Source organism: Eretmochelys imbricata, chromosome 7 (genome assembly GCF_965152235.1).
Source record: "Eretmochelys imbricata isolate rEreImb1 chromosome 7, rEreImb1.hap1, whole genome shotgun sequence".
Classification (NCBI taxonomy): Eukaryota; Metazoa; Chordata; order Testudines; family Cheloniidae; genus Eretmochelys; species Eretmochelys imbricata.
Window position 1 is genome coordinate 123,495,534 of NC_135578.1, and position 19,326 is coordinate 123,514,859.

The following is a 19,326-nucleotide window of genomic DNA, read 5'->3' on the forward strand; positions in this document are numbered from 1 at the left end:
TCGTAAATTTCCACAGACTGGCTGATCTCAGGAAAGGAGTAAGCAGAAGTATGCTCACACTTGCAGGCATGGAGCCCTTCACTATGTTTTTGTAGGGACAACTGGGAACGCTTTATATAACCAATCTTATGGATTATGACAACTCTTAAAGACATATAAAGTAAACATTATGCTTCTGACTTCAGATGTTTAAATTATTTAATAGCAGGATTTCTTTAAAGCACCATTCAACCATTAGGGCTACTAAAGTACCTTACAAATTGATAAAAAGGTTACAGATTAAGAACTATTTGCCCATCACTGAAATTCACCCACCTCTGGACTGGTATGTGGCAGCTGTTTAACTGCATATTGCAAAATTGGAGTGTAGAACAATGCAGAAGAATCTCATACCCAAATGAAATGGCAGAGACACAGAGTACAACTAAAGTTGGAATTTGACCAGGAGAGCAACATTAATGCTGCTAACGCTTGCAAAAGCTCTGTGGGATTTTAACACTCAACCCAACCTGCATGGCATTAGGGAGCTCTGTGTAGCCACAACCACACTGCTGTGTGGTGCGATCATACAGATGAGATGCAAAACCACAGTCCTGCCAATCCCTAATATATTTACAACATTGATCAACTGACATTTCCTTCTCTGTATCATAGAGCCTTGAGGAACATAGGAACAGCTAGACAGGATCAGACCAGGGGACTCGTTAGCCCAGTAGCCTGTCTCTGTCAGTGGCCAGTACCAGATGCTACAAAAGTGCAGGAAACTACTAGGGATTGGATGGTTAAGAATTTGGCTTGAGCCCTGCAGCATGGGATTTAATATCCCCTTCCAAAGTTTAACATTAACTCTGGATAATCTTTTTACCTGTATAAATATCCAATCCCTTTTAAAATCTTGCTAAGTTTTGGGTCTCAGTGACATCCTGAGTCACTGAGTTGCACCGTTTGATCACACCTGTGGTGCTGAGCCAATCAGAACTGCCCCTTGGTTTTTTTAAACCCTGCCTCATGGACTGTCTCACTCAACTCCCCTCCCCACTCATCTAGCACCACTGCAGTTTTACCAGCATCTGAGCAGGAACCTTCTTCTCTGCAGCTTGTGCCACCTGCGAGAGCCTTGCTACCTTTCTTGCTTCGGTCTCTTTTTTTCTGCAGTGTGTCATTTCTCTCTGTAAAGCATTTTGAGACCCTATGCAAAATAAAGTTGTATTACATTTCCATATCAATTCACCTCTAATTTATACAAAGGCCATTCCCCAAAACCATTGCCTCACTCTGCAAGCTTTGACTCTAATAATAAACCTCCACCAGATACATTCTTTTGACCACAAACTAAACCAGGCTTTGACCTAAGACCATATTTTTTATTTCTTTTTATTCTTGACTGTTGGCCCCCATAAACTCCAACTCCTCCGCTGCTCAGAAAGAAAGACCTGGAACATAAAGAATTATTCCCCAGGAAAGAAACTATTAATTTTTTTAGCAGACAGCACTAATAATTCAAAGCTGGGAGCCGCTGCCTGAAGAAATTTCTTTTTGGCTTTGGATATTTATTGTTCCTGGGATTGGGGAGGCACAGAACTTGGTTACTTTAGAAATAACAGATAGTTGGTGTGGATGCGTGCACTGGGCTGAGGCCTGTCAGGCTGAGAGCACACGAAAGGAGAACCAAAGATGCATCACAAGAGATCTTGGCCAGTTTCATACAGGAAGCTCAACTACTTCTCCCAACAGGACTCTCAAGCTTAAACTAAGCCAGTCACTAAGTGTATTTCAATGGCTCTGAACACTGGAAAAATGGCACCCCCAGGCCCTGTAAGGTGCACACCTGGTACTGTCTCTGCAGCTAATATTCAGTGGCCTGTTGAGGTCTAGTGCAGTGATTCTCAACCTAAAAAAATTCAAATGGAGGTGGGGATTTCTTTGGAAATCTTAGACAGTCTGCGGATCCCCAGAGGTCCACAGGCTGAAAACCACTGGTCTATGGGAATGACAACCTTTTGCAGAGCCCTTAGACATAGTCTGCAGACCCCCAGGGATCCCGGGACCACATTGGTCTAGTGTTTAGAGTAAGGAAAGGGGAATAAATAGGGGTTGGCCACATGAGAAAGTTGCAGTGTTTTAACTTTAGGCGTGAAAAGCTGCGGGGACACTTATTTTGATTTAAGAGTGGCTTACTTCATTCCATTAAGAACTGGGTTAAGCCACTGAAACCATCTTTTGTACCAGTTTAATTATATCTATTTAATAAACAATCTAACAGAAACTACCTTCCTTTTTACACAAGCCCTTGGAGTTGTGGAAGGGATACGAAATGTCAAGCATTAGGGTATAAGCCATTATTAGCTAATGGGGGTCAGGAGAAAACTTCTACGGGCTAGTTATCTCAGAACCACCTGCTGCAGGTTTTCTTCCTCCTTTCTCTGAAGCAGCTGCCACTGGCTAGTGCTAGTGACAGGCAACTGAGTTAGAATCATAGAATATCAGGGTTGGAAGGGACCTCAGGAGGTCATCTAGTCCAACCCCCTGCTCAAAGCAGGGCCAGTCCCCAATTTTTTTTTTTGCCCCAGATCCCTAAATGGCCCCCTCAAGGATTGAACTCACAACCCTGGGTTTAGCAGGCCAATGCTCCAACCACTGAGCTATCCCTCCAGACAGACCATGGCTCTGAGCAGGTCTGGAAATTGCTAATCTGTTCATTATGTGATCCTGGAGAGGCCTGTTTTTCAAAGGTGCTAACCACCCACAACTCCAGTTGAAGTCAATTAGGAGCTGTGAGTGATCAGCACCTTTGAAAACAGGCTGTTAACCTCACTTCCTCATATTAGCCATCTGTAGAATAGGAAGGATACGGAACTTTTCGGGTGTGTGAATGCGTATGCAGGGGGGGTTGTGAGGCATCATCACTGACAAACTCAGTTCAAACTTGTTCTCAACTGGGTTTCTCAACCCTGTAATTCCTCTCTATAACTTCCTGGTTCTTCCTAAGGGTCCACAGATGTGGTGGTGCTGCGACACCTACCTAGTGTTTGTAGTAGGAAGAGAGCCTGAGACATAAGCTCTTGTATCAGAGGCCTGGCATGAGGCAGGACCTGCCCATAGAATCTGGCAAGAACAGGCCTGATATTGCAGAAATACACATTCTTAAAAAGTGCTAAGCACACAGTACTCACGCAAACACATCCCGATATCAAGGGTGGTACAAAACCATTCCCCAAGGTAACAGAAACACAGTGATCCTTCATACAAGATAAGGTCAGGATGACAGAACGTAACTTGTTTATATCAGGGTATAAAGATGTATCTCAGAGGGAGTCTCTTTGGCCACCCAAGGGGGCAATGGAAAGTCCCACCGCTAACTGTGTCCATTGTCACAGACATATGTCTTAGTATCCTCATGGAGTCTGCCAGGTACTACTACTGTGCTTCGTCAACAATAAACCTGGCTGCGTGCCTTTGCATCTTAATGGATCGTGTGGTCATTGGGCGGTTCGCTTCAGGTCTGCTGTGCCGGCTGTCTGCGCAGAGCTGGGACAGCGCACAGGAAGAACACACACACACGCAGCCAACTATCTAACCACAGTGTTAAGTGCGAAAGCCTGCAGAGCTCAGTGGCGTACATGTGTACAGAAATCAGAAAGACATGAAGAAAGGTTAGTAAAACTGCAATAGGGTCAGGTGGTAAACAACCCTGTTGGGATCATGAGGCAAAACAATCCTAAATTTGGGGAGTAGAAGTTAGACTGGTCAAGTGCTCTCAGCTCACTGAACCCCACTGTGGAATCGTACACTGACCACACCAAGAAAAGGTTTGGTTTGAGAAATTCTGGCAGAACTAAATTCCAATATGCTGTCAAGTTAGCCCAGTAGCTTATGCATGGAGAGATGCAGAGTCAGCACCACAAGGACCCATAAATAAATGAAGTAGCAATCTACAAGATTGGTCAGAAAGTTGGCTGTCTAAAGCACTTATTGCATCTATGCGGATTATTTTAAGATGTAGTTTAACACCTTATTTCTCAAACTCCGTTATCAGTGCTAGGACGAGAAAATTTGGCTAGACAGATTTGACAACCTCACCAGCAGGAGGAACTAAATAGCAAGTGTAAACTGTGTCTGATCATTAATATATGAAGCCTATTTAAAATATACCTTGCTACATAATAATGGCTAGAATGGGTCAGAGCAAAGGTCCATCTAGCCCAGTATCCTGCCTCCGACAGTGGCTAATGCCAGGTACTTCAGAAGGAAGGAACAGAACAGGCAACCATTGCATGATCCATCCCATTGCCCATTCACAGCTTCTGGCAGCCAGCGACTAGGGACACTCAAGGGTTGTGTCCCTGACTGTCTTGGGTAATAGCCACTGATGGACCGATCGTACATGAACTAATTCTTTTTTGAACCTATACTTTTGGCCTTCACAACATCCCGACAACGAGTTCCACAGACTGACTGGGCGCTGGGTGAAGAAATACTTCCTTTTGTTTTAAACCTGCCTATTAATTTCATTGGGTGACTCCTAGTTCTTGTGTTATGTGAAGGGGTAAATAACACTCCCCTAGTCACTTCCTCCACACCAGCCATGATTTTATAAATCTCTGTCATATCCGCCCTTCGTTGTCTCTTTTCCAAGCTGAAAAGTCCCAGTCTTTCTAATCACCCCTCATAGGGAAGCTGTTCCATATCCTTAATAATTTTTGTTGCCCTTCTCTGTATTTTTTCAAAATTGTATTTATCTTTGAGGGGGAGGCCAGAATTGGACACAGTATTCAAGGTGTGAGCGTACCATGGATTTCTATAGTCGCATTATATTTTCTGTCTTATTGTTTATCCCTTTCCTAATGGTTCCTAACATTGTGTTTGCTTTTTTGACTGCTGCTGCACACTGAGCAGAGAACTATCCATGACAACTCCGAGATCTCTTTCTTGAGTAGTAACAGCTAATTCAGATCTCATCATTTTATATGTATAGTTGGGATTACGTTTTCCAATGTGCATTACTTTGAACTGATCAACACTGAATTTCATCCATCATTTTGTTGCCCAGTCACCCTGGTTTGTGAGATCCCTTTGTAACTCTTTGCAGTCTGCATTGGACTTAACTACCTCAAGTAACTTTGTATCATCTGCAAATTTTACCACTTCACTGTTTGCCCCTTTTTTCTAGATCATTTATGAATATGTTGAACACTGGTCCCCGTACAAATCCTTGGGGGACACCACTATTTCTCTCCACTGCGAAAATTGACCATATATTCCTACCCTTTGTTTCCTGTCTTTTAACTGGTTACTGATCCAGGAGAGGACCTTCCCACTTATCTCATGACTGCTTACTTTGCTTAAGATCCTTGTTAAAAGCTTTCTGAAAGCCCAAGTAAACTATATAGACTGGATCACCCTTGCCCACATGTTTGTTAACCCCCCTCGAAGAATTCTAATATATCAGCAAGGCATGATTTCCTTTTATAAAAGCCATGTTGACTTTTCCCCAACAAATCGTGTTCAGCTATGTTTGATAATTCTGTTATTTACTATAGTTTCAACCAATTTGACTGGTACTGAAGTTAGACTTAAGGGCCTGTAATTGCCAGGATCACCGCTGGATCCTGTTTCACATGTGCTATAGCAGGACATTCCACTCAGGGCAGCAGAATTTAGGCCTAGTTTGCACAGGATACATGGGATAGTCTACCTATCAAACTCAATCTTTCTTCCACAGACCCTCCAGCCCCCTAGATTCTGGGCACGCTTTATTTCTCCCCTAATATCTTTCTGGAGATGTGGCATCCAGACATGAAAGCTTAACAGTCCAGGAGCCGTCACGCCACCTATCCGCATCAAACTAAACCCCAGCATGTCATTCAGTTCTGAAGCCCTCTTCCCGATATGGACAAAACCATGATAAAGCTACATGATTGGCCACAGGGACTGAGGGAACTAGGCAGAGCCTCAACTCATATTGTTTATGCCAATATTGTGCGCTGCCAGCAAACCAAGTGCCTGGCTTATACCAAGGTCCCCATGCCTCACTTGAAGACTGACAAACACAGAGCTGGAATCAGTCTGGTTCACCTGTGTATTCCTAGGGGTAAAAGACGTATTCAAGTTATAAAAATGTGCTAGCATTTAGACTTTATTGAAGGTGTGTAGTTGCTGCCTGCATTTATCTCACTTATACCAGCTATATCCCATAGTGTACAGTAATATTTAAGCATTTCTAGCATAAGCCTCTGTGACTGTATAAAGCACCAGATAGGAGAGAGATATTAGTGTAAAGTGCTGATCTTTAACAGAAGGCCTTTCTTTCCCCCAAAGGAAGGCCTATCAACACCAAACTATTGTGGAACATCAAAGAGGACACAAGACTTCGTTGATTGCTCATCCCTCAACCCCCATGAAGAAGAGACATGCAAGTGAACTCCTCCCAACAGCGGAGTTTGCTAGTTGAAGCAAAAGGGGGAAGGGATAAAACCCCTAACTCAAGGAAGCTGTAGATAGTTTATTATAGGACTGGCTACCAGTGTGGTCTTTTGTGTGGGATCTGAAGTGCAATTAAGCTGGGGTAAGTGACTGGTCCTTAGGGACTGGGAGTAATCTGAATATTGCGGTGATCTTTGGTGTAAGAGATCACTTATCACAAAGGCAGTGCACCTGGGTGGTGGGACAGATCGGACTATCTAAGGGGACTGTCTGATTCTCCATATTAGGGCTGTTATAGTGCTTGAGGAGTTCACACTTGATAATTGGTTGGTGAGATCCAAGTATAGAACTCAACCAATTGGAGGTTTGTGCTCTGTTTCCTAACAGTCGGCCCTGAGGCTGGTACCCACCCTTGAGCCACTGCCAGGACAGCTGGATAAATTCTCAAGCCCTTATATGTTTAAGGTCATATGCTGTCCAATTTGCCCCATCATTTTAGCCTAATTGTAAAATTGGTTCCCTGGGCTTTTTCAAGCACGCTGTTCCAAGGAGGACTGCTGAGCAGAGATAGGGTCCTCCTATCCAGGAAGGGGAATAGTATTTTCAGATACAGACTGGATAATTTAGTGAGGTGGGCTTTAAACTAGTTTCAACATGGGAAGGAGACAAAAGACCACAGGCAAAAGTCCACAACATGGAGACTGGAGTGATGGGTCGGCAAGCATAGCAGGGACAGAGGAGAGATGAGAGGGAATATAGAGGGGAAATCTAACAAACATCTTAGATGACTGTACACGAATGCAAGAAGTCTGGGGAATAAACAGGAAGATTTGGAAATACTAGCGAATAATCACAATTATGTCATAATTTGATTCAGAGATTAGGATAATTTACATGACTGGAATATTGGTACAGAAGAGTACAGCTTGTTCAGGAACAACAGGCAGGGAAAAAAGGGAGGTGGTGTTGCCATGTATATAAAAATTGAATACACTGGCATGGAGCTCAAGATAGAAGTGGAGGCAGTTCAAAGACTCTCGGTAAGGATAAAAGGGTAAAAAACAATAGACCACCTAACAAGGAAGAAGTACTGTCTGAGCCTTTTTTTAGGCAACTAACAAAATCATCCAAAGCACAGGATTTGATGGTGATGGGGGAATTCAATTGCACAGGCATTTGTTGGGAAAATAATACAGCAAGGCACAGATTATCCAACAAGTTCTTGGAATGCATTGGAGGTAACTTTTTATTACAGAAGGTGGAGAGAGTGCCTAGAGGGGAGGCTGTTCTAGATCTAATTCTGACCAATAGGGAGGAACTGGCTGAGAATTTGAAGGTGGAAGGCAGTTTGGGAGAAAGTGATCATGAAATGGTAGAGTTCACAATTCTAAGGAATGGTAGGAAGGAAAACACAGCAGAATAAAGACAATGGACTTCAAGAAGACATCTCAAGGGAAGCAAGTCTAAGGAAAAAAGAGTTCAGGGGAGTTGGGTTAGCCGTGAACAGATGATTAACATAATGAACATCAGTATAAATGGGATAGAATCTAAGGCTAAAACAGGGAAAGAAGAAGTTAAGCTTAGATAAGTTAAAGTCTTCAAGTGGGCAGGGCCCGAGGAAATACATCCAACCTAGAATACTTAAAGAACTGGCTGAATAAATCCACACCCTGAACTCCATGAACTCAGGGAGGACAAGAGAGATCCCAGAGGACTGGAAAAGGGCAAAAATAGTACCTATCTGCAAAAAAACAGAACAAGGACATTCCAGGGAATTGTAGACCAGTCAGCTTAAATTCAGTACCTGAAAAGATAATGGAGTAAATAAACAATTTGTAAGCACTTATCACCATATTATCTTCTAGGTAACAGTCAACATGGATTTATCAAGAACAAATCTTGTCAGACCAACCTAATATGCTTCTCTGACAGGATAACAAGCCTTGTGGGGAAGCAGACGTGATATACCTTGAATAAGGGCACGTCTTCACTAGCAATGTTAAAGCGCTGCTGTGGCTTGTGTAGTCATGGCATAGGGCTGAGAGCGCTCTCCCAGCGCTATAAAAAAACCCACCGCCACGAGGGGAATAGCTCCCAGCACTGGTGTACTGTCTACACTGGCACTATACAGCGCTGAAACTTGCAGCGCTCAGGGGGGTGTTTTTTCACACTCTTGCACAAGAAAGTTGCAGCGCTGTACAATGCCAGTGTAGACAAGTCCTAAGACTTCTGATACTGTCGCACATGATCTTCTCTTAATTGAATTAGGGAAACTGTCTACACAGCCTACTCTAGTGCGTGCACAGCTGGTTAGAAATACCATACTCAATAGTTATCAGTGGTTCACAGTCAAGCTAGAAGGGCATACCGAGTGTGGTCCCGCAGGGATCAGTCCTGGGTCCAACTCTGTTCAATATCTTCATCAATGACTTGGATAATGGCATAGAGAGAGTACAGTTAAAGTTTGTGGACAATACCAAGTTGGGAGGGGTTTCAGTGCTTTGGAGGATAGGATTAGAATTCAAAATGATCTTGACAAACTGCAGAAATGGTCTGAAATAAATAGGATGAAATTAAAAAGGACAAATGCAAAGTATTCCACTTAGGAAGCAATAATCAATTGCACAAATACAAAATGGGAAATGAAAAACAATTGCAGGATATAGTGTGGATCACCAACTATGACAACAATGTAATATTGTTTCAAAAAATCAAACATTCTGAGATGCATTATCAGAAGTGTTGTAAGCAAGACATGAGAAGTAGCGCTTCCACTCTACTCAGCACTGAAAAGGCCTCAACTGGAGTAGTGTGTCCAGTTCTGGGCATTGCACTTCAGGAAAGATGTGGAAAAACTGGAGAAAGTCCAAAGGAGAGCAACAAAAATGATTAAAGGTCTAGAAAACATGACCTTTCTTTCTATGAGGAAAAAAAAATTGGGTTTGCTGAGACTGAAGAGAAGACTGAGGGGGGACGTGATAACAGTCTTCAAGTACATAAAAAGTTGTTATAGAGAGGAGAGCAATTGATTGTTCTCCTTAACCACTGTGGACAGCACAACTATTAATGAGCTTAAATTGCAGCAAGGAGGTTTAGGTTAGAGATTAGGAAAAACTTCCTAACTGTAAGGGCAGTTAAGCAAAGAACAAATTATCTCAGGAAGTTGTGGAATCTCCATCATTGGAGGTTTTTAAGAACAGGTTAGACAAACAACTGTCAAGGATGGTCTAGAACAATACTTAGTCCAGCCTCAATGCAGGGAACTGGACCAGATGACTTAGTAAGGTCCCTTCCTATCCTACATTTCTATAATAAATGCCTACCATGAGTACTTCCAACAGTAGAAGGCTGTGCTTTCATTTATGCTGGGTTAAGTCATCAATCAAGATATTTAAGGATATGGTCCCAAATTGTATCACATTTTTAAAAACATCTTTAAGTGATAACTTCCTTTTTTAGGGTAGAACACCTGATTAAATCCATATTCCACAGCACTACAGCATGGAAAGTTTAAATCAATTAGGTTGAGATAATGAAACATCACATTCCTTCCAACCTAGCTGACACACTGTGTACCTTATTTTGAGTCCAAAGGGTCATTCCAAACCATTCATAGAATCATAGACTTTAAGGTCAGAAGAGACAATTATGATCATCTAGTCTGACCTCCTGCACAACGCAGGTCATGGAATCTCACCCACCAACTCCTGTAAAACAAACCCCTAACTTATGTCTGAGCTATTGAAGTCCTCAAATCATGGTTTAAAGACTTCAAGGTGCAGAGAATCCTCCAGCAAGTGACCTGTGCCCCATGCTGCAGAGGAAGGCAAAAAACCCCCAAGGCCTCTGCCAATCTGCCCTGGGGGAAAATTCCTTCCCGAGCCCAAATATGGTGATCAGCTAAACCCTGAGCATGTTGGCAAGACTCACCAGCCAGACAACCAGGAAAGAATTCTCTGTAGTAACTCAGATCCCACCCCATCTAACATCCATCACAGGCCATTGGGCATATCTACTGCTAGTAGTCAAAGATCAATTCATTGCCAAAATTAGGCTATCCCATCATATTGTCTCCTCCATAAACTTATATCTGGCTTCAAGACAAAGCTTGATGTCATTTGTCCCCACTGCTTCCCTTAGAAGGCTGTTCCAGAACTTCACTCCTCTGATGGTTAGAGGCATCCAGAATAGAAGTTCTCCCTAACTGCTGTAGCACTGCAAATGAAAACAGCTAGAGCAAATATTCACATTTTAACATTCAACTACAAAAAGCCCAGTTGTTTCCTTCTGGAACAACAATGCAGCCAGGCCGACATTATTCCAATCACAGAACTGCCCAGGAGATTTCATACCATGTACATGGAGCTCCATTACTGCACATGCCCAAAATGTTCCCACTGCAAGAACCAACTTAACTCCCAAGCCATTCAAGTGCCCTGGGTCATTGAGCAGACAAGAATTAAATGTTCTATACCTCCAATCAAAGGCATGGGATCCCACTTCAGAACTAAGCAGTAGTTACTGAGATGAGATTAAATTACACTTCCTCTCACTCTGCCACTGCTGAAACGCTCTCCAAGGAGAACTGTTTAACTCATCAACAATATCCAAGGCAAGTATGCCAGAAGGGATGTGGCTTATTTGTCCTTGGTTGCCACTACTGTGTATTAAAGTGGTCTAGGGAGCACTGACTACTGCACTTCCTAGTCAGTGCAAGGCAACAATATTTTCAAAGTTCTCTGTAGGCTCATGCATCCTCAAGGCAGTGAAGTCTGGGCTCAGGATTGCGAGCAAATGATTCCTGGATTATAAAAACTAGTTTGTGGCACTGGCTTGCTACTTGACCTTGGGCAAGTCACTTCGCAACTTCTGTTTCCTTATTGGTAAAATAGGGAGAATACTTAACTGTCTGGGTGCTGGTAAATATCTTATAAAAAGGGATGTATTAAACGTTGTTGCAATGGAACTCTGATTGGTTTTTCCCCAGACACTCAAGAGGACATGATTTTACTGAACTACTTGTGTGAGCCTGTGTAAAGGTCCTCCCAAAGCCTGAAGAAATAGAAATGCATAACTGGTGCTATTTACATTTGAATTAAAAGGATCTCACTTGTTGATTTCAAAGTGCTCTGAGGGGTAAATATCATCCAAAATCACGCTCCCATGAAGAATGTTAGTGTGGTTAAATGCTTGTCATAACAGCCAGCGTCCCCCTCCCCCCAAAAAAGGGCAATCACATGAAAAGCAGCCAGATGAGAGTTTACCATTAGGGTGCCCAAAACACCTAGCAAGATGGAAGAGGTATTCCCCTTGCATCCACGCCTGACAGCTTTACAAACTAAACACATTGCTTATTTACATTCACTTCTCTATTTTTATTCTATTTCTCGCATGGTCTTCAAATACAGTTTTACAGCTCATTTTTCTGCTACAGATACTGTTGATCTAAAAACAGATTAATGAAAGTGGCATTCCAACCTTAATGAAAATTCATAACCATGAAAGATATGTCAACTTATCACTTTACAATCCTAGAGTGATGGTATTGGCCTGGACATTCCATCCATTTGTACAACTAACTTCTGTAACAATAAAATTCATAGGAAGAGATTGTGGCAACTCCTTAAAAGCCAAGATATAAGGCCACAAGCATCCTATCCTGTAATGCTATGAATCCAGATCAAGTAGTAAATTGACTCTGGTATCCATTAAAAAAAGAAAAGGGAAAAAAAAAAACACAACCACTCTTCCACTTGATAAACCAAGGGACCAGCTACTTACTCAAAGCTGTATTAAAACTAGTGACATTCAGCTCTGATTTACATGAGATCCCATAGCATGACCCTATACCTCTCTGTAAATGAAATGAACTTGTTTAAACTTAAATACTTCACTATTGAATTAAAAAATTATTCACATTCTGAAAAAGAAAATATCCTATGTGACTGCACTGGAAGGCCAAACATTAGCTTCTCCTTACAGGTTGCAGACAATACTGCAGTCTAATGCCATTTGTTACAGCTTGTAAAATTTCTTTAAAGCTACACAGATGGGAGCTTTAATAAGGACCTGAATGTCTTTTGTTCACCACCAAAACCAAGAGGGACATTTAAAAAGAAGGAAGTTAAACACAGTTGATGGTAGCAGGTGAAATCAGTAAGGTAATGTAATGTAAAGTGTATATTATTGGCCAATTACATCTCTGGAACACAGGGCTTCTACAGAAAAATCAATAACCCCCACAAATAGTGCGACTACCTCACTACCAGATCCCCTAACCATGCTGACTCCATCACATTAGTCAAATACATCAGATCTGGGTAAAAACATTAAACTCTTGGAATATCTGCAGTTACATTAATTAGGTAACCATTTAAATAATTTGTAAAAATGTGCTTATTGTGGTGTTTCTTCTACAAAAAATCTTTGATACAAACATGCAGGATTTGAAGACCCTGATTTAGTCAAACCAGTATGAACAGTCTTTGAAACAGGAGACTGATCCGAAGACCAATCCTGACCATGGACCAGTTCCTTCTCACTTCCTCCATCCACCTCTTCTTTGAGACCGCCACCAAAATTAACAGGTTCAGCAGGCCTCCCACTGAATCGCTGTTTCAGTTCCAGGAGAATGATGATAGCACCAGGCAGTGGCAGCCTTGCAACAGAACTGTCTGTCCTCTGAAGGAATGATCCTTCTGGATCAGCATCTCTTACCCAACATGGTCAGTTTCCAGCTCTGGGTATGAGGCACTGTAGAAAAAGCCAACACTGAGGACAGATTCATTCACCATTGTGGTTTTACGTTATTCAAAAGTGCCATCTTGGACCAATACCATTTCACTTTTCAGAAGAAAAAAAATTACAAAACCAGTAAACACAAAGAAGTTATTAAGCATACAGCTAGTTTATATACACTGACATTTACAAGTCTGTCATTAGTGACTTTTGCCACAGACAACTGCACATTTGTCCCTACAAAGCACAAAGCCTGAACCAATGGTCATTAGCAGTGACAACTAGTCACTGTCTTATAAACAAGCATAAAGATAGCCATAAACAGAACCGTCAATACCGGTCTTTAAATTTGCTGACTGACACAAGTAATTCTTCCCATCTCTGCAACATGAAGTACCCCAACTACACCCCGCCTTCCTCACATCCTGCTGTATGACACAGGGAAAAAGAAAATCAGATCTTAATAGTTACTCCAGATAAAGAGCACCATTCTGCTAACTGCATATATGGATGCAAAGAACTGCTACCAACCACATCACTGGGCAGGAAGGGGGGCGGGCTTTTCCCAGAGGATACAGCCCACGCAAGATTCCTTGGCACTTCACGCAAGACCAGGAAAGGACGACAACAAGGTTTCTCTTTTTCAGAACTGGGTTTTCAGCAGCACTCTCTTCATCCAGCAAGTTAACGTTTGAAATCTGTGATGGGTGGATTTTCACATAGCCCCTTCCAGCAGGTGGGCTGACCGCTGCGTTTGTGCAGTTAGACCATATGAAGATCCCCACCACCACCCACTCAGCTGTTAAGGGACTACAGTATTAGAACAGTTCATTGTCAAGGACTTCACAGGCTCCTTCCAAGGATAACAACATCCTTTGGAAATCCCTCCATTTTAGCTATTTCAAAACAACCCAGCTTGCTGTAAAATTCCAGGATTCTTTTATCATCTGGTCTCACTTCACAAAAAGCCCCACGGGAGCCTGAAGAAGAAAAAAGGGGGTAGGGTGGGAGGAGAAGAGTTATTGTAACAAAGACCCAAACTCTGCAAACATGGTTAGATTCTTTTCCATTTTTTTAACATTTAAAACCGATCAAATCACTGAACCAGTGCCATACCTGGTATATCTATTACCAGAAACGGAGGCTGGATTTATGGTAACATAGCTGATACCTCTCCACAAAGAGACCGTACGTTTCTCTTGCTGGCTTGTAGACTGCAGCCTATCAGTTTGTAGTCAAATTGCCTCTACAGGCCTACTTCACATGAAAACATCCCGAAGCTCAGGCTGAGAGATCAGCACCACAAAAGGGCATGTGAATAGTTCAAGAGAACTGCAAGCCTCAGGTATGCAGTGAGGCAAAAGGCCAAGTGCCTCCAGCATTCAAGAAGGAAGATCTCAGCATACTATCATACTTCGGAAATGGCTTCGCGGATTTCAGTTGGGGAAATATAAATATTTGTGTGGCTGCTGGGGACCCCAGTTAGCCAAATTGCTCCCTCAGTTCTTCCCATTTCCTAATTTGCAAAACGTTGGCTACGATAGTATCTTTTACAGAAGATAGACAGTAGCATTAGAGCTAGAATGTGAAAGCAACTTATAAACAACCTCATGTGCCAACTTTGCAGAAATCAGATCTCGCAGACCAACATGTGAATGCAAAATGCATTGGCACCACCCCCAGAACTCCCAATTTGGCTAGCACCAACGGGCTGAAGTGCTGTGGTCATTCTTAAATCACAGTACCCAGAGCAGCCCTCAACAATTCCAAGTGCAAAAAACTCACCATTAGCTTTCAGAGAGGACAGCAAGCAGGCCATCATGCTTTTGGCCACACTCGGGTCAGTCACTTTTTTGTGGATGTCTATCTTTATCAGCGACGGGAAGTTGGCAAGGAATGTCTCTGGCAATACTTCCTGCTCTTCATGGAAACTCAACATTATTTTCTAAAGAGGACAGAAAGGAACACAGTCTTTTAATCATGATCACTTTTGCTGATGTGGGCTGTTTTGTTCAGGGCTTTATGCCTCTAAGAGCATCACACACAAATCAGCAGAGACCAGGCACTTCAGATATACCTGCCTAAAGCAAAAACAAGCCTTAAGAATTTGCATTAAATTACCATTCACTGAATCTTGTAATTAGTGCTAGTTAGCCTTTTACTTTCATCCTCTTGACACAGGAAAATAAACCAGCTGTTTAAAAATAAAAGAAAGTTCTCTTTTCAGGAGTCTGAATTCCAATCAGTTAAAAATGAAACCAAGGTAGCAAAGATCTGAATTCTAGCAGTGGGATAAAATGGTCAGGCAAATACCTGAGGCTGTATTAATGTTGGAAAGACAAAAATAACAAGCACTGTACAAAATTACACTGCTCAGCTGATCTACTCCATAAAGGAGGAGATTCCATCAGTCCTACCAGAAAGTTGGACAAGAATTTTAGAAGATGACCTCACCATTAGTGAAATTTAGGTACTGGTACAGTGACAGTAGGGAAGAGATCTACTAGTAGAGATCATCTGAAGTCCCTCGCCCTTAGGCGCACTCAGAACTTTTATTTATACCACACTGAAGTGTGGCAGTGGTGGCAAAGTAGAAATGCACCTCAGATTACATATTATGGTAACACTTAATCTACTTTAATTGTTTAGTCTAAGGTGCCACTAGTACTCCTTTTCTTTTTGCGAATACAGACTAACATTGCTGCTACTCTGAAACCTGAAATTAATCTACTTTACAAAACAAAGCCCAACAAGAATGTGTTTTCTCATACAGGGGGAACAATATCCACTTGCAAGGGGAAAAAATGTAACCAGTATTTAGAGCAACAAGTGCAGTGTAATGGGTAATCAAAAGGATTAACAGGCAAGGAGCAAAATTTGACTGTTTTGGGCTCAAGGCGCAACTTCAGGGCTTCTGTCTAGCAGTCTTTGCAAGTAGAGGAAGATACAACTGGAAGGTGCTGATGGACAGGAAATGTGAAACAGGGAGAGTACCATCCTCTTGGAAAGGAACACTCCTTGAGGAATTTAAGAGTAGAGCACTCTCCACCCAGTGGCAGCACTGGCTGATAATTCTTACATTCTGGATGTGCAGTATCACATGGCAATCTTGAAAAGTTCACTCACTCAAGCCTGGTGCCACTCTGCCCAGGATGCAGCTACAGGCTTAGTGCAGCAAGCCTTGCACTTCAGCTGACACACAAGCCTCTCAGATATAAGTGCTGACCCATTCACTAAAACAAGTCCTTTCCTGCAACTCTCAGAGTATGAACAAGGCAAATAACTTCCCAAAGATTGGGATCAGAGCAGGTAAATCCTAAGGCCCCTAAGTCAACCCAGATCTTTCCTAGTTTTCAGCTGGGAAGGAAGACATCTGGAAGTGAAATTCTGACATCACCATCAAAGAGGAAGCTAGGCTATCGATGGAAAACTACTGTCCTGAAGGAACACTAGGAAACCCCCTTGGAAAATCATTTTTCTCACTGGATCCCTTAATGTGCTGATGGGGAAAGACAGGACCTCCAGGAAGTTGAAACATCCTTAAATATTTCTTGCAGAAATGGAGAGAAGGCATTTTGGCATTCCTGGCTGAAGTTCCCTGCTTTCTACACCAACCGGGGAGACATCCCACACATCTCATTTTAAGCAAAATAGTTTTTCCTCCTGGAGTACATCATGGCAAAGGCCGCCCTATTCAATTCCTCCACCTCCTTCAGTCGTGTCCTGTCACATACCAAGAGCTTCAAAGCACCTGGGCTGGGGTGCATCACAGGCCTCCAAACAAGCAGCTACAGGGACAGGGATGCTGGTCTTCTGGACAGGGCCAAGAAATCTGCTAACCAAATTTTTCTCAGCCAGTGTGATATAACATGGATCAGGAGACCTAATGTGTTCAATGCTTTCCAGATCGGTAGAAGCTGAGGGAAGGTGTAAGCATCTAACAAAAATACATCCTGCACTAAAGCTTCTGTCTGATTACCTGCTGCAGTACCTGGGTTCCTTTGCGTCCACTGTCATCTAAAAGATGAGTCTTTAGAGAGCACTCCCCTGGGAGAAACCTGCTGCATGCCAGTCAATTCACTCCAATGTTGGATTTCCAGAAACACAAAGGTCCAGAAAGTTCCTGCCTATCTAAGTAAGATTTGATTCTATTGCTAGGATCTTGCTCCTGCTGCCTCAGTGGTGACTGAGATAAGCCACCAATGCCATATTGTCCATCCTGATCAGAACGTGGCAACCTCTGCACTGATCTTAATGACAGTCAGTCACCCAGCACTTAGTACTAGTACATTTATCTTCAAGACACTGCCCATGGCATAATGCCATTCTGTTGAGTATGTCCTATTCCTCAAGGCTTACATCTACTGTAATCTGCAGTCTGGGAACTTTGTGCAGAAGGGTCCAGTGGTCATGCAATCATCTCAGAGAGGACCTGACCCACAGATAATGGGGACACAGCCCAAGTCATCTTTGCTGATCCTCAGAGCAGCAATCACCAGCTGTTGCAGTTCCCAACAGTCCTGTGCCCATGAAATCAGGTCATAACAGGACACCATGCAGTCCAGGAGGGAGGGGAGCATCCTCAAAGGAGACAGTGCAGAAGCTGAAACAAGAGGACAGGGCCTGATACCTGAAATGTAGTCAGCTTCCCCTTTCCCTGGTTACTGTATTCTAAGATCTTCCCTTGACACTTGCTCAAGTGAGCTAGCTTTCCAAGTAAAGAACAACAGAAAGAAGCATCATGACTATAGTCATGAGCTGGAGTATGTCAGCAACGAAAGCCTGGGAGTAATAACAGCAGTTGGGATTGTGCAGGGTGATTTGCAAAAGTCACTGATGGATTTCAATGGAGGGGAAGTCTAAATATGTGTCCCTCAAGTCTATAGATATCTGAGTGACTCCTAAGCTACCAAAATGGCATGCAAGGTCTCCAGTCAGAATTGTTGCTACTTCACAAACTGGTTGAACCACATCAGGCTTAGAATGAACCTTTTTCTCCTTGGTCTTTTCTTTACCACAGCTAACTCAAGTATGCTCCTGAACCAGATGGTCAAGGGATAGACATTAAAAACATGTAGCAGTTAAATTAAGTGGGCAAAGATAGGACGTGCCCTCTTTTTTGAATTAAAAAGGTTTAGAAGGGAGAAATGAGAACAGTTTGATGAGTGAGAGGAACAAGGACACTGTAGCAGCTCATGTTCAGAGAGAAGACCATCTATCCAATGTGCTCAGTGGGAAAAGAGTCTACCTCTCAGACTGTAGTCTGGAAGGGAAATCCCAAAATAGGCAAAGGGCAGTAAGACTGGGTGGATCTGGGTTTGTCTCCTTGTTTACAAGAGGATCCATTACCTGCATAAAGTTTGGTCTTCAGGAGGTATTTGATTTGGGAAGTGCATAACTGAAAAGGTCTTCAAGAAGGCTGAACACTTTGGATCAAACTGTCTAAGAAGCTGTGAATGGAAGAAACACTCTTCTGATGTCGGCCAACATGGAATCCAAGATATCACTAAAAAGGTGGGAATCTGTAAAGGGAAACGAACCCATTCTGTCCTGGGAAGCAGCACTTCCTTTCTCGATACTCCAAGACAGCTGCCTTTGTATGCGTCTTGGAGGGGCTTCACTGCCCTGTGAGCTGTTACAGGAAGATTAAGTGCAGCACACCATGCAACTGTGAGTGGGGTGGCCTCACCAACTGAAGAATTTGCTATCTGAAGTTGGTCCACCGGTAAAGAGAGCAAGACACCAAATTTGGTTTTAATCTTCTGGAAATGCAAAACCTGTCCTCTACTGCAGTGTATTTCCTACTAGTGCTTTGCGCCATCTAGTTTTAAATGGATCAAATGCTCAAGGTTGAAACTTAATACATCACAACAGCAGAGATTAGAGACTCCAGAACAGTCAAGACATGAAGTCTCCACTCTGCAGGATTAGTGCATAAACTGGAGCACCACCTTCCCAGACACAGCCTACCCTCAAGAATAGGAGAGGAAATAATCAAGACAGCTTCTAATCAAACCCATTCTACAGAGTATACAGCTGTTTAGAAATGAAACTCCTCACAGCAAACAGTATTCTCTATTTTGCAGGCAAGGTCAATTGGATCAGGTGTGCAGATGGCATTTTTGTATTACAGATCTGTGTCAGAAGAGGATATGTATGTTCCCC

General features: G+C 42.7%; 1 protein-coding gene across 2 annotated transcripts in view; it reads right to left on the reverse strand.

The window, feature by feature from the left end:
- Positions 1–11,774: 11,774 nt before the first annotated feature.
- OGA (O-GlcNAcase) overlaps positions 11,775–19,326 on the reverse strand; it is a 39,869-nt gene continuing 32,317 nt past the window's right edge. Inside the window, exons 15-16 of one of the 2 annotated variants that reach the window (XM_077823330.1) lie at positions 14,947–15,106; positions 11,775–14,141 (exon numbers count right to left, since the gene is read on the reverse strand). In XM_077823330.1, the coding sequence (XP_077679456.1) occupies positions 14,005–14,141; positions 14,947–15,106 (297 nt within the window). In that variant the 3' untranslated portion in view covers positions 11,775–14,004. Of the gene's footprint in view, positions 14,142–14,946; positions 15,107–19,326 lie in introns of those variants that run through there. The other variant, XM_077823331.1, reaches the window with a different exon arrangement.